Raw genomic sequence first — 15,834 nt, 5'->3', positions numbered from 1 at the left:
CAGTGCTTACCTCAAAGCAATTGAGATAATGCCTGAAATGTGAGTCAACAAATATTTACAGAGCACCACCACTCACGCACTGTTCCCAGGGTCAAGATACAGCAGTGACCTAAAGACAAGTCTAGCGGTCTCAAAGTGTGGTCTTGAGACCACCACCATCGGCACTACCTGGGAACTTGTTAGAAATGCAAATCCTCAAGCCTCCATCCCAAATCTATTGAATCTGAGTCTGATGCATGCTCAAGGTTGAGAACCACTGGACTCAGAGACATACATATCAGGTGGGGTTAAGTGTATATGGCAGGAAAATGGATAAATAGCTTGAGAATGATGGCTGGAGGTGGTGGTGGGGAACACTAATTGATCTGTGAAGTTTGATAAGGTGACAAGTTTAAGCTAAGATCTAAAAGCAATTATCTAGAGGAAATGAAAAAAGTACATGCCTTTTCCCCTTCAAGACAATTCCTATATTTATAAGATAAATAGGTCCCGGATATTATAAGGTGTGATCAAAAGTACGATGAGTGTTTAAATTAAAAAAAAATTTATTACAGTAAGACACATGGCCGTTAATCCCCCTGAAAATATTCCCCCTCACTTTGAACACACTTATCCCATCGCTCTTGCCACTTTCTGAAGCAGTTCTGGAAGTCGTCTTTCGTGTCTTTAGTTGTGCTGTCATGGCTGCCTCGATGTTCCGAATTGGTTCAAAAAGTACCTTCAAGGTCATTTTGACTTTGGGGAAGAGCCAGAAGTCACACGGTGCCAGATCCCGTAAATAAGGTGGTTGACAAAACACCCCAATGTTTTTTATTTGACAGAAATTGCCATATATTCTCAGAAGTAATGCTACAACAGAACATTGTCACGATGGAGGATGATTTACGGCACCCTTTAAAACACACCTTCTCTCAACTGTAGCTCACACCCAACTGACTGCACTGAACAAGTTGAAACTTGTCACACACTGTTACTAAGGTTTGATGTGCCACTTCCTGTATTGAAGATCGTGACTTTCCATTGAATGGCACTAGGCAGCAGCATTCACCATATTGTTTGATCACACCTAGTATCTAGAGCATGGTAACAATAGTTAATTTTTTTTTAATTTTGCTAAAGAAACTTCCTGTAAATTGCATACACAACTTCTGCTTAACTTAACGGCCACAACTTAGTCATATGAACCACGTCTTGTTGCCTGGGGAGGCAAAATTGTAGTTTTATTCTAATCAGTGATATATCCAGCTAAAAATTGAGACTCCTACTTACAAAAGATGAAGAAATAGCATATTGGGGTACAACTGCCTCTGCCGCGCTGAGAAATTCTGATGTAACTAGGCTTTGGAGTCTGGTTTACACTTACGTGCCTCCAGTGGTGGGTGATCACTATCTCATGAAGCAGTTTTATTCCCTCTGAGCAGCTCTTAGAAAACTTGGATGCTCAAGTCTACCTCTCTATAACTCCTACCCACTGGCCAAGTTCTGCCACCTTAGGACTATGTGCAATAAGACTGCTTGCTCCCTCTTCCCCACGGTAGAACTTTACCTATCTGAAGCCCCTTACACATTGTCTCTTTGGACCACCTAAGGTCAATAATACTCCTCTGAAGCTACACCTTGGGAAAGGTTTTCCTGATCCTGCATTAAGAGATTGAAAATGGCCTTAGATAGTACCCTCTGGGACGACAGAGAGCCACATCATTACCCAGGTCAATGAAGACAAACTAGAAGCAGAAGCAGCTGGCAAGGCCTCAATTGTAGACAGTTTTCTCTAGAAAGGATATGCTTTTGTTTCTGCCAAGAGCCCGGGGACAGTCCTACCTGGGACCTTATCTCAGAAGTCTGAGGATTTCCTGCTTACAGTGAAGGCCAAGTTCAACTCCCTCACCTTGGGGTTAGGGACAGAGCTTAAGTTTACCCTACGGACACTGGTTCTGGTATTTGCCCTAATGGCTACTACCCCCAGCTTTCTTTGCCTATAGCTCTCTGCTCCCTAATCCATTTCATTTTGATGTCTTTTTGTCTCATTTCTTTAACGGCCTTGGGGGATTTCCTTTACTTCTTTGGAGCCCAGGAACATATGTGTTTTAATTTATCCATGATCTAGAAAGGCCCTTCAAGCTATCTAGTTGACTTAACTACAGAACCTGGAAGCCCATTCATCTATTCTTTCAATGATTCATCAAACAAATCTTTAGAGCCCCGACTTTTGCAAAGACTGGGCTGGGTGCTGGGGTGGCAGACACTGAGCAAGACATACTTCCTGTCCTCTCAGAGATCAGATTAGTGGGGAAAACAGACTATTAGGATAGAGGGTGACCACACAGGGAGTAGGAGTGCTGTGGAAATTCAGTGGAAAAGCACCTTGAGGGGCAGCCAGGAAGATCACTTTGAGAGTGATGAAAAACTGACTCTAACAGATTAGCAGAAGGTAGTGAGGCCAAGTAGGGGAAAACAGATATTAAAAGAGCCAAGCTGGGAGGAGGGAAGCATGGGCAAAACACTTTAGACATGAAGAATTGGTAAAATGAAAGGACTAGGTTTGGCTTGGGCAGAGAGGGTGAAGAGATAGGGCAGGGCCAGATAAAACACTGGGGATTCCTGCAGGAAACTGGATTGTAGACTGAAGACAACAGGGTAGGGCATGATAAACCCCTGGAAGTGATATACTCCAATTAGTTTCATATCAGGAAGCTGGGGCAGGAGGTGGGGGTGGAGGGGTGGGGATAGGCAGGGGCCAGGGAAGATAGGGAGACTTGTTAGGGGACAGCTGCAGCTCAGGTGAAAGGGGCCAGGAGAGAGGCTAGGACCATCTGTAGGGGCCTGGTTGGGCATGCAGGTACAGCCAGGGACATCAGGCTCAACTGCCCAGGCTGGGCTTCCAAGGTCTGTAATCGCAGGTGGCCAACAGCTCATGGAGTCCGGCCCTGCCCACCTCAGGGCCAATAGGCTGCTACATTCCAACTTGAGCTGCAGAAATTAGCTCTCCTTGAAAACAAAACCCTGAAAGGAACTGCTTTCAAAGACCTGGCTGATTGCATCCCTGGTTACCAAGAAACAGCAGGCCAATTTGCAAAGCCCATCACAGGAAATGAAAAGAATGCTCCAGCAACAGCCAGTATTTTCCCACCAGGATTCCAGCCAGCTGTCATTCATGCTGCTTGGCATAAGAACTGAACAAGCATAAGAATAGCAGCTTCTTCAGTGCCAGGCACTGTGCTAAACACTTTAATCTTATTTCTTGTGATACCCTATGAGGCATTTTCATATGAGGGAATTTTCAGTAAATGGCTGAGGTTAAGTAATTTGCCTCAAGGTAGAGTCCAAAACTGAGGAACTGATTTTCATCCTGGCATGTCTCTCTCTTGAGTTTGTGCACCACATCCTACCTTAGAAAACAGACTGACGGTAGGAAAGCACCCTCCTTCTTTTCCTAGTATTTTGGAGTAACTTTAGATTTCCAAAATGTTGCAAAAATATGTAATTTCTATATACCCCTCATCCAGTTCCCTCTGTTAACATCTTACATTACCATGTTACACTTCTCAAAACTAAGAAACTACTAATTCGACACCAGGCTATTTGGATTTCTTTTTTATACAAATGCACTTTCTGACCCAGGATCCATTGCACTGGTATGTCTTTTTAAACTCTGGTCTTCTTTGTCCTTGTTTTTCATGACTGTTGACAATTTAAGTAGTTATTTTGTAAAATGTCCTCTGGGTTACAAGTTTTCAGCAAGTATTGCAGAGGCGATGCTCTCATCTCATCAAATCAGAGTACATGGGTATCAAATGCTTCATCACAAGCAGTACGGACCTTAATAGTTCGGGTAAGGTCTCTCCAGAGCATCTCCCTCTTCCACGTTTTCTTCTTTGGAAAGTGAGTCACTAAGCCCAGTCCACATTCAAGGGGAAGGAAAATTAATTTCCCCTTACTGGGAGGGGGAATTTCTATATTATTTGGAATTCTTTTTAATTTATATTTTCTTCCCTTACTAAAATCAATTATCAACATGGATCCTTTTTATGCTTTGGGCTGTAAACACCTTCATTTTTAGGTTGACGAGATCCAAAAAGGCTGACTTGTCCACCACGGGTAAGTTAATAGGAGCCATGGCTAGGCCTGGGTCTCCAGGGCTCTTCCAAGTGGGAAGTTGTGAAGAATGTCATTTGTCTCGACAATGGAGTTATTCTACAATAAAAAACAATGAACTGACACATGCTACGTGATGAACCTTGAAACATGCCGCTGTCCTACATCTAATAACCTGTTGGTATAGCAGTCGCTATCATAGGGCCCTGTGCCAATCCCTTGCAGAACACTCAGTACCATCTGGTGCCACCGGTTCCTTGGAGCTGGATACAAGCTTCCGGAAAGCAAAAACTTTTTTCATCGCTGATGAAAATAGGGCTTGGTGTGTATTTGTGGGATGACTGGATCTTTATGTACTTTATGTACTGATGTGGAAGTCTCCAAGATCTGCCAAGTGAGAAAAAGCAAGATGCAAGAGTGCGCTACCAGTTTTGCACAGAAGGTATGGGGGACGAGTCTACACCCACACGTGTGTATATATGGCTCCAGTCTGGAAGTCTCCTCCTCTGCTCAAGCTACACTTGGCTCAAATTTCCACTCCACCCTGGCTCTTTAAGAATCGGTCCACTTTTGGAACCAAGATCTCCACTTTCAAAACAAGGTCTCCAAGGCCTTGGTCTGCTTTAGATAACTGAGATAACTTAATGCCACAAGCAGTGTACAAGAGTCATCCACAGCACCATCTCTCACCTCTCCTTAGGCTCCTCCTCCCAGGAAGCCAGTTTGCAGAACACAGGCTCACTCACTGTCCCATGTCAGGGGCTGAATCAAACCCTCTGGTGTTCCTGTATGACAGGTTATGTACGTCCTCTGAAGCAATGTACCAATTAAATGCCTGCTGGTTTAGCACTGCACCTGTGATCTCAAGTCAGTCCCACACCCTGGTTAGACAGACAGGAGAAAGGAATCAACTTTCCGAGGGGTGGCCTCTACATGAAGGAGAGAAAACTAGAGTCGAACAAAACAGCTCACACAAAGTCAATTTATTAACGGAAAACAGTAATTTGAGTCCTGTTCACAGACGGCGACCACGGCGACCCCCTTTCCTGCGGGTGCTGTCCGAGGGGATGGGGGTGACATCCTCTGTGGGGAGGAAGAGAAACAACATGATTGCCTGGAAGGAACTAGATGGGCAGCAGTCCAGGCCTCCCTAGGCTAGCGGTGTAGTAAGGAGCAAGCAGATCCTGATGGTCCCCAGGTGAGTCCTCAGTATGTAACAGATGGACGTGGCGCTGCTCCACCTTCTACTTCCTCAAAACTTCCGATGTGGTTTGAACTCACTTTCCAGAAGGGAAAACTGAGGCTCAGAGAGGGTAAGCGCCTTGCACAGGATGTTGGAGGCAGGCGACAAATCCAGGTTTGTGATACCTAGCCCAGACTCGAGTAGAAAAATCCTCCTGAACAGTGTTAACTAAAGACTATCTCCTTTTCAATAGGTAAGACGTTGAAAACACTGGGGGGAAAAAAACCTTGAAATAGAAGGACTAGACCATCAGACTGAAGAATCAGTACATGTTACCACCAAGTACACAGCAACAGTAGAAAAGGGCTAACTCCTGTGACTATACAAGTGTAGGGAACTTGCTGGGATTCTCCACCATGGGAGTTGCTGTCCCCTTCGAATTATTTGTCACAATGACTGGCATCCCACACTGCCAGTTACAGGCATACCCTGAAGATACTGTGGGGGTTCGATTCCAGACCACTGCAATACAGTGAGTCACACAATTTTGGGGGGTTTTCTAACGCTTATGTAAGTTATGTTTACACTGTCGTCTATTAAGTGTGCAACAGCATTACCTAAAAGAACAATGTAGATACACCTCAATTAAAATACATTACTGCTAAAAAAAAACGCTAACCGCCGAGAACGTTAGAAAAATGGCACTGGTAGACTTGCTCGACACAGGGTTGCCACAAATCTTCAATTTATAAAAATTGATCGCTTAGTTCCACCAGCCATTGTCAGGAAGAGGTTCAGAAATGAAATGGTGCAGAAGGGAAGGACAGTCACATCAAGGCGATAGGGGTGTTCAGATTTTGTCACATAGTGCCTCCCAAAGCCTGCATCAACAAACCTAACTGCCAACAGTCACCAGATCAGGCCCTACATCCACTGGGCACACCACTTGCTTTCTGGGGTCAACGCTTCACGGCAAATTCAAGCATTAGCTAGAGGAGGGCACTTACCAATCCGTCCGATCTTCATTCCCGAGCGGGCAAGGGCTCTGAGAGCTGACTGGGCCCCTGGTCCAGGGGTCTTGGTCCTAGGAAATGAAGGTCTAGTTATTACAGGCTCTAAGATCTACAATCCTGTAGTTCAGGGATGTGCAAACTTTCTGTAAAGGACCAGATAGTAAATATTTTAGGCTTAGCAGGCCACTTATGGTCCACGTACATTTTTGTCACTTACTTTTTAAGAAACAACCTTTTAAAAATGTAAAAAGTATTCTCAGTCCACTGACCATAAAAATACAAGTGACGGGCCAGATTAGGGCCCTGGGTCAGTTTCCACCCTGCTCTGCCTACAGCCTGTTTAAGGCATTGCCCTTCCAGCCACATGCTGTGATTCTAAGTCTTTGGTGATTTATCCATTTCCAGCTGCTCCACCCACCCAAGACACTACCATCTTTCCACTGGACCAGTTTAAAACTGCCTATCTGGTCTGTTCCTCACACAGTAGTCATCTTTAAACAAACAAACAAAAACCCCAATCCCACCATGTCATTACTATTAAACAGTATTTATGCCCTCCCACCCCCAGTCCAAATCCTTATCTACCAGGTCCTTCTTGACCTAGCAGGACTCATTCCCGCCAATCTACCTGATCACACCCCATGCCACTCTTTCCCGCACATGTCCCAAGTTCATTCCCTTCTTAGGACCTTTTCCTTGCAGTTGTCTCTGGCTGGAATCCTTTTCCCATTCTCCCTTCACTGGACTGACTTCTGGCACATTTAGGTCTTAGTTTAAACTATACTTGATCACCAATCCATTCTTGACACTGTATTTTCGCTTTCCAGCACTTGCTGCAACCTGAAACCACATGCTCCCTGCTCTATGTCGTTTAAAATCTCCAACAGCCTAGGTGCCACACGAGGGTAGATAGAGGCTATCTTTACTTTCCCCCCATCACCCTCTTCTAGTACCTAGAACACAGAACCTGGTATGCAGTAAATGCTTAATAAACACAATAAATTGCTTGGGGGAGGGAGCATATAGGAACCAATTATTAATTACGTACATAACTAAGGTGTCCTGTAGAAAGTCACAAAAGAAAAACCAAGCCTCAAATTAAGACCCTCTGGCACCCAAGCCCAATCATCTCACCACCCAGGCCCAGCCTGACCTACCTGTTGCCTCCCGTGGCCCGGAGTTTGATGTGGAGAGCAGTGATGCCCAGCTCCTTGCACCTCTGGGCCACATCCTGGGCAGCCAACATGGCAGCATATGGAGAAGACTCATCTCGGTCAGCCTTTACCTTCATCCCACCAGTTACACGGCAGATGGTTTCCCTGGGGACAGAAGCACAGGGTCATTTCTCTTCCATCTAACAAGGACTCAGAGTGAGTATCGTATCTTAATACTGAGTAAAAAGATCCACAGCTCAGGTATGACAGAGGACCAAAGTCAACTGGAACATGCATCCTGGTTCCTGACAAGACTGCCACAGGCTCTGCCTTCGTGGGTCTCACAATCTCGTAGGCTTCAAAGTCACAAGATAGCTCAACTCTGTATTAACACTTCATAGTTAGTTACTTCTGCATTAATTCCTCCCAATTACTCTATGAGGTAGGCACTATTATTCTCATTTTATATTTGCAGAAACCAAAACTTAAAATTTGAGTGACATCACACAAATCACAAAAACTTGCTAATGGCAGCCAGAACCTGTACCTAGGACTGACTTCCAGTGCTCCACTGCCTCTACAAAGCACCAAGAGCCTGAGGAGTCAATAGTCACCACACTGAAAGGCCAGAAGGGCACAGAATGTCTCCTCTCTTGCAACGCCAATGCCTAGGAAACTAGTTATCTGTGGACTAAACAACCAACCACATGTCATCAGAACATTCTTTTTAATTCTTTCAAGAAAACCCCTTACATTGGCACCCTGTTCCAGGGCCATTTCTTCCCCCCACACCCCTGTTTTAGTTAGGTCATGTACCTCTCCACCCAGATACTCACTTGCCAGAAAGATCGGTGACATGGACAAAAGTGTCATTAAAGGATGCAAAGATGTGGCAGACACCAAATACATTTTCTCCTTCAGCTACCTGAGGTCCGAGGCTGATGACCTGTTCTTCCTTCTTTTCCTTCCCCTTGCGAGGCGCCATTTCTAAAGGAAATTAAATAAATCCCCAAGTTAACCAATGGTTTCCAGAACCCCTTGTCTCTGGCTAGTAAAGAAAACCCCAAGTTTTGCTCCTCTATGAGCACTTGCGCCCAAGGATTAGCGGACATCTGGTCCTGTCCAAAATGTCCACGGAGACACTTGGTTCTGTCAATAAAATCCATGCTTAGAAAACGTCCCTGGATTCAAATAGCCTGTAGCATTTATTTATACCTTCGGTTTACAAGATTAAAAAACAAAAAACATCGTGTTTTATTGGTCCAGTTAACTGTGCTGTAGCTGTATTACCAATAACCCTTCTTATCTAGGTAGCCTAGGCTGTAATGAATGGACATGATCTAGGACTCTTTGGCATGGACCAAATGTCCTGCCAAGATCCGGAAAAGTGCACAGGACACGCAGAGGCCTTCAGCAACTGTGAACACTCCCGCAATCAGGATTCCCAGGTGTGTCTTGCTGAAAAAGACCCGCCGCAGCCCATCCCAACAAGCCCCGACACGACTTGAGTTCCACCCGTATCTCTGCTTTCAGGGGCAACAGTCGCATGGCAGGTGCTCAGCAAACACTGATGTGCGGTCCTTACACCCAATTTCTGGCTTTGAGGCCTGCTCTGGGCGCCCAAAACTTGCAACGGGCCCGACTTTGCAATCACCCAGGTTTTAGAAACATCCAACACGGAGCTTTTTCTTTCCTGCATGCCCTCCTTAGAACCACACTACAACCCCATGAAAACGGCGCCACAGTTACTCGTATTTTCCAGACGAGAAAACAAATGATAGAGATTAGGCGCCCGGTCTGCGACCGCCCAGGAAGAAGCTGACAGACTAGAGGTGGGAGCCCATGTCAGACTAGGATACTCGCTCCTTCGCCACAACGCCGTGCCGCCACTTAAAACGCAGCGGTGGTCGTAGCGCGGGCCAAGGCCTCCAAAGCTAGATCCTCACTCACCCCCGCTTCACAGGCTCCTCCCTGAAGCAAGGCGGCCGCCTCCCGAGACAAGGCGAAAAACTGAGTATGGGGTCGCCTGGCGGCGCTTTTCTCGCCCAGCACCTGGTTCGGCTTCCACCGAAAGACCTCAGTCCCGCGCCCCTGACTCCGCTGAGCCCTCTTTCCGCAGGATGCCACCCGATTGTCCTCGCCCAGCACTCCTACCTGCGTGTCTTTTCCAGACGCCGCTACCGGAAAGAGAGAGGAGGAGAGGGCGGGGCGATGGGTCACGTTTCCTACCCGGAAGAGTATGTCTGAGGTCACGGGGCGAGGCCTCACGGAAGACGTCGCCTTTAGCGTTTCCAAGGAGATTAAACCTCGACTTCGAAAAGACTCTCTACTTAATGCAGCGCCAAAGGTGGCAGGGGTCTGGATGTCGCTGCGAGCGGATGGGCCTCTGAGGCTGTGCCAAGCCGCTACATCTGTGTTCTAAGATGGCGGCCGCCGCGGTTAGAAGGACTTCCGCCAGTCTGATCCCCTGGCGTGGTCAGCTGGAAGCAACAGCGCACCTCGTGGCGTGGAGGGGAACAACAACAACAAAATGTAATCAGAGTTTGGCCCACTATGTATTAGGGAAAATCAGTATGAATTATTCAGCATTTGTTATTATATACCAACTTGAGCTAAGCAATATGCATTGCTTCATTTAATCCTTACAGCGTGATCAAATAGATACTGTTTTCATTTCCCGTGTACAGATAAGGAATTTTAACTGAGATCATACATTTGTTACCAATTTATAATTCTCACTTCAAAGCATATAGGTTTAATAGCTACTTCCGTATATCAATCTAATAACAATATTGAAGGACCTTGAAAGATTGGGAGAATGTATAGATAGAAATATGGGGAAGGGCCAAGAAGTAGGTTATATCTGTTTGTGTATGTGTACGTGTATATGTATTTATGTAAAGGTATATACACCTATGCATGTGTATAAAACCCATGTAATGAAATATATAATATATATATATATATATATATATGAATGTATATATGCCGGGGGTGCCAAAAAATGTATACACATGACTTGTATTCATCTTTTGTTATTGGTATATATTGAGTATTACAATTTTAATACAGTTTTTTTCTTTCTTAAAATGTGTATACATTTTTTTGCACCCTCTATATATATTGCATATATATGTAATTTTTTGAACAAAATAAGCAATTGTGCAGAATAGCATATAGCCCTCTTTGCATTGGAATTGATGCCACTGAACAACTTGAGGTTAATTTAACTAAGAACTTCTTCTTAAAACTATAGTGCCCCCTTTCCCCTTTGCAAAAGAAATTAATTACAGAAAAACCCATAAAATAGAAATATGCAGAATGGAGACAAAAAAAGAGAAAAGAAATGGCATTTTTACCCACAGCTATTAACAGCTCAGTGTATGTCCTTCTCAAACATCATCTACACATATACATATAGAAGAGGCACTTCTTTTTTTTTTTTTAATGATTTTATTGGGGAATTGGGAGAGGGGAACAGACAAGTTGCTGTCCTTTTGTTCTTCAGTCTAGCTATGGAGGATGTTGCTTCTTTGGCCCATGTTGGTATTATCATTGCGCTCTTCCCAGGAGAGGCAGTCGCTCACCCACCATTGGACGGCCGCTCACAGCTGCTCACAGCAGCTCAGGAAAGCTCACACCAGCTGCCAGCCAGCCCCACTGCAGCCTATGCCATCGCCGGTGACTCACGGCATCTTATCTGTAAAGGGCGCAGTGTCACTGGCCCTCATGTGGGATCTGACCTGGGGCCCTGCTGCTCAGAGCTGGTGTCCCAAGCCAACTCCTAACCAACGTGCCACTGGGCCGGCCCAAGGCACGTCTTTTTTTAAGAAAAGAAAATAATCTTAATATTCTTCCATGCTCATGATTAAGGATTCACACAATACAGAAAAATATGTAGAAAAAAAGTAAAAATCACCTGTAAATTCTTTTTTCTAGAGGTATTACAATTATCAAATTGGAACATCATTCCAGAAATAACTTTCTGTACTTATATGTACTTAAATATAATGTACTTATATTTCATTACAATCTTATGTAAATGAAATTGTATCTGTATGTCACTTGATAACTTTGTTTTTCCCATAACAACTAACAAAACCTACATTTTTTACAAATATTTTAAATTTTATTTATTATTGTGAATATTAAATGAATTCACAAAAATAAAAAATTGTAGTTACCAAAAAGTATACAAACAAAAAACCCTCCTCCTATCACCTCTGTCTGTAGCAACCCAATCCTCTGCCTTGCAAACAACCAGAATACCTGTATTGCATTATTTTTCACTACTACTTGATATTCCTTTGTGTAGATATACCAGCATTTATTTAACCAGTTCTATATTGTTGAACATTTTGGTTATTTCCAGAATTTGCAAATATAAACAAAACTCTCAAGAACACACTTGTGCTATTTCCTCAGGATAAACTGCCAGAAGTCAAAAGGAATAAGTATTTTATGTACTGATATATGTTGCTAAACTGCTCTCCAGAAAGTTCATATCAGTTTTTACTTCTGCTAAACTGAGAAACTAAATGTAAGGTCTGACAGTTAAGTTCACAAACTTGTTGCAACGATGTTGCTAACTTTTTTTGTTATTAGAGAGATTATTCATTATGAACTTGTACCAACTGGACAAACAGTTAACCAAGTTTACTATTTGGAAGTGCTGAAAAGGCTGTGTGAAAAACTTAGATGACCTGAACTTTTCACCAACAATTCATGGCTCTTGCATCACGACAATGCACCAGCTCACACGGCACTGTCTGTGGGGGAGTTTTTAGTCAGTAAACAAATAACTATTGGAACACCCTCCCTACTCACCTGATCTGGCCTCCAATGACTTCTTTCTTTACCCAAAGATGAAGGAAATATTGAAAAGAAGACATTTTGATGACATTCAGGACATCAAGGATAATAAGATGACAGCTCTGATGGCCATTCCAGAAAAAGAGTTCCAAATTGCTTTGAAGGGTGTGACTAGGCACTGGCATTGGTACATAGCTTCCCAAGGGGAGTACTTTGAAGGTGACCATAGTGATATTCAGCAATGAGGTATGTAGCACTTTTTCTAGGATGAGTTTGCGAACTTAATTATCAGACCCCATATATAGGAGCGTGGATAGTGCATCTGTGCAAACAGGGAGAAGGAAGATGCTGGAAGCTGAGCTCATTGGGAGTGGGTTTGTGAGCATTCTCAAAAGGGAAGTAGGAATCAAGTAGCTGTGAGGCTGGGCGTTGGAGTGAATGTTGAAGATTGGAGGTGAAAGAAGGTTTGGAATGGTCACTGAGGTCTAAGGGATTACAGCATGATTCTGGGGTAGCATTAAGGGTCCACTGGAGTTTGGTGCTTGGTATTTTTACCAGCCATGTTCACCTGCGTGGATGCAGGCATGGAGTAGGCAGAGTGTTGGATTTAACCAGCGTTGTGGTTTTACCAGAGAAAAGAACTTGAGAGAGGGGCGGAGGAATCAAGGGTGAGTGCAAAGGAACAATTACCACGACCGAGAGTAGTATTGAAGTTGGATAACTGGGGTAGCGAGAGCATCAGCGGGCTAAAGGACAGCATACAGGTGGTGGGAGCAAAGGGATTAGAGGTTCCGATGGGGCAAGGGAAGGCTGAAGTCAGGTACTGGCTGACACTTTGAGCTGGTGATCAGGGACTGGGGGCCATGAGATTGAGATGATGGCTTAGGGAGGAGTTGCAGGCATGGGTAATGACCGTGGGGGTGAGTGGCCAAGATGGGCTGGGGAGCAAGATGATTAGAGAAGAGCATATCAAAGAACCAGAGGCCAGGGTGATGGCAGCAGCATCTATGTGAATATTGAAATGACGAGGAACTGAAACATGGACAAACCAATTGAGAGTGACTTTGAGTCCAGGGTAAAGCCCTCAAGGATGAGAGGGTGTGACCCAGAGGTTGGTAGATGGCTGTGGTGAGGTAGAGTAATGAGTGCTATGGTGTAGCGACAAGATTCAAAACTAGTGTCCTCTAGAGAGGAGAGAGGGAGAATGGGCTGAAAGTGACAGTGGGAAGCAGGGAGGACAACATGCTCACATCCTGTGATGTCTGTCTTCCCTCACCCCACCTTTTCTCATGTCTACAGGCTGTGGAAGAAAAAGGAGAAGCCACTGGGAGGCCTGGGGGGGAAAGTAGCATCCTCAGGGGAGAGCCAGGTTCCCTAGGACAAGATGGAAATATTCAGAGAAAAGACTAGGATAGAGGAGAGTCCACTGCAGATGGTCTGGAGTTCCTGAGGGTAGCAAAAGGATTTGAGACCTTGAGGAGGAATCCGGGGGAGGGTCCGGGGAGGGGCTGCCCGGGGCCCCATAGGAACCAGAATGCTGGAGACAAGGGAGGCCCTGGGTGCGGAGTGGGCAGACAAAGGCAGCATGCGATTAGCGAGTGAACACTGTAGGCTGCTCTATGAATAACAGCAGCAACGATAGCCCTTAATTGAACACGTACAACATGCCAGATTCTGTACTCAACGAGCTGCATGTATCATGTCATCGAATGCTCTCACTAACCCTGTGATGTAGAAATGTTTTACTCCCTTCATTTTACAACTGAGGAAACCAGTAAGCGGGTCAACAGCTGGGTGGTGGTGCGGGAATCTGAGCCCAGACTATCTAACTCCAGAGCCCAAATATTTTAAATCTTGGATCCAAATATCTGTTGAGTGCATAAATGAAGAGCAGGCAATTGTCCTTGGGAAAGCCGAATCTAAGCCCGTTCCTGGACCCTCAAGCCTGTACTTTTAATTCTTAACAACAGTTCATACTTTAATTTGTCCATGAGATCCATCCTCTCCTCCTCTTGCGGGGGAAGTTTTGCAAAAAGTAGCAAGGGGAAGGTGGGGAGAAGTAGCCCTGGTCCAGAGAGGGTGAGTTAGTTCAGCGTAGACATACAGGCGTCAGAGATCAACAGCAGCCCAGTGGGTGCTGGGCCTAGAGGTGGGGCCCAGCCTGAAGCGGCACCCTGCATTCTTCCTGGAAACCTCCAGTTTCCATTCTCCACAGGCTGTGACTCTCCTGCTCCAGATGCTCGCTGCAGGCTGAGTACATAGGCCCGAGACTGTCTCAGCACTTGGCATGCAGAGGAGAGCATTACAGGCCTCTGTCAAGGTCTTTTCCTAATGAGAACAAAGATGAGAAACATGGAGCATGTGGAGCAGGCTTAGCACCCGGGGTTGGGGAGGGGGCCTCTGGGGCAATGGAGGGCAGCTCTAGCCTGGGCAGGGGCCATTTAAGTAGAGACCCAGTGTGGGAGTAGGGGTCAGCCAGGACAGGGAGAAGAAGGTGGGGGAGAATTCCCAGACTAAGAAAACTGCCTGTGCGAAGGTCTTGTGTGAAAGGAAAACTCGCATCATTCGGGATCATTGGTGGTGAAGTCCTGTGGGGCTGGAGCAGAGGGAATGGTGGGAGGTAAGCTCAAGGATTGGGGGGTGGGCCTGCGGGGGTTCAGGGTCAAGCTTTTCTGTTGTTGGGCAAGAGGCTGAGCGCCCAATGGGCAGCCCCTCTGTTTGATCCTGGGTCCAGCTCTGCTCAGTGAGGACCATCAGAGTGGGGGGGGTCCCACCCTAAGTGAACAGAGGGGCTGAGAATGCTTGCTCTCCCCTAGCTGCCCAATAGATGGCGCCTGATCTCCACACTGCTGGGAGGATGGGCCTTGGCTGAGGCTGGTGTTTGGGGGTGGGGGACTGTTAAGGAGGGCTTTGTAGTTTCTGAGACCAGAAGTTGGTTGGGGAGTGTGAGTGTGTAAATGTGCACTTCAGTTAAGACATCTGCCTGGGTCATGGTTGTGATGTGGCCTTGATGTAGGCCTCCCTTTTGCCTCATCACACCCCCAGGAGCTCGCTCAGATTATTATTTTCGTTTCCAGAGTAGGAAGCTGAGGCAGCAGGTCAGAGATGTGCCTAAGGTCACTCGGCTGGTTCAGAATGGAGTAAATGGACACAGATTGCTACCAGCTCCACGTACACTTTGCCACACTGCAGGACTGGGTTGCGAAGGACTGGCTCTGAGTTACCCAGAAGGGAAGAACAGGACCCAATGGGTTGGTGGTACCAGGATATAGATCCTGGGTCACTGACCCATTTAGCACGTTTGTTGAGCACCTTCTATGTGCCAGGCACTGTGCTAGGCATTGGTGAGTGATAAAGCAATGGATAGCATAGGCATAAAGGCACAATCCAGTGGGGGAGACAGACAGATGTTGTGTAATAAACCGGCCAGGAACTTACCATTATAGATCCTGCTAAGTGCTGTGAAAGAAACAGGTAGAACTGAGGAGGTACAGGGGTGGGCTCATTCTCTTAGAGGGGGCAGGAGCCAGATTCTGAGGAAGAGACAGAAGGGTCAGAAGGCGCAACTCTTGGAGGG

The 15,834-nt window shown here is 45.7% G+C and overlaps 1 protein-coding gene across 2 annotated transcripts; it reads right to left on the bottom strand.

The window, feature by feature from the left end:
- Positions 1 to 5,063: 5,063 nt before the first annotated feature.
- On the bottom strand, positions 5,064 to 9,710 carry RPS14 (ribosomal protein S14). 2 transcript variants are annotated; one of them, XM_019632994.1, is made up of 5 exons: positions 9,600 to 9,710; positions 8,282 to 8,432; positions 7,449 to 7,610; positions 6,286 to 6,362; positions 5,064 to 5,178 (listed from the first exon to the last, which is right to left on the bottom strand). In XM_019632994.1, the coding sequence occupies exons 2-5, from the start codon at positions 8,428 to 8,430 to the stop codon at positions 5,111 to 5,113; spliced, it is 456 nt and encodes a 151-aa protein (XP_019488539.1). In that variant the 5' UTR covers positions 8,431 to 8,432; positions 9,600 to 9,710; the 3' UTR covers positions 5,064 to 5,110. The 2 variants fall into 2 exon arrangements, with proteins under 2 accessions (XP_019488539.1, XP_019488541.1); XM_019632996.1 differs by lacking the exon at positions 9,600 to 9,710 and adding an exon at positions 9,396 to 9,576.
- Between the last annotated feature and the right edge of the window lie 6,124 nt (positions 9,711 to 15,834).

This window comes from Hipposideros armiger, unplaced genomic scaffold (assembly GCF_001890085.2).
Source record: "Hipposideros armiger isolate ML-2016 unplaced genomic scaffold, ASM189008v1 scaffold_1225, whole genome shotgun sequence".
Lineage (NCBI taxonomy): Eukaryota > Metazoa > Chordata > Mammalia > Chiroptera > Hipposideridae > Hipposideros > Hipposideros armiger.
The sequence above is the reverse complement of the archived record's forward strand: the minus strand, read 5'-3'. Positions and strand labels throughout refer to the sequence as shown.

Bases quoted from the DNA above. Each gene is read 5' to 3' on its own strand.
- RPS14 (XM_019632994.1), bottom strand. From the start codon at position 8,430: ATGGCGCCTCGCAAGGGGAAGGAAAAGAAGGAAGAACAGGTCATCAGC. The intron at 7,611-8,281 runs GTGAGTATCTGG...TTCTGTCCCCAG, and splicing joins GTCACCGATCTTTCTGGCAA to GGAAACCATCTGCCGTGTAA. The intron at 5,179-6,285 runs GTAAGTGCCCTC...TCCTCCCCACAG, and splicing joins AATGAAGATCGGACGGATTG to AGGATGTCACCCCCATCCCC.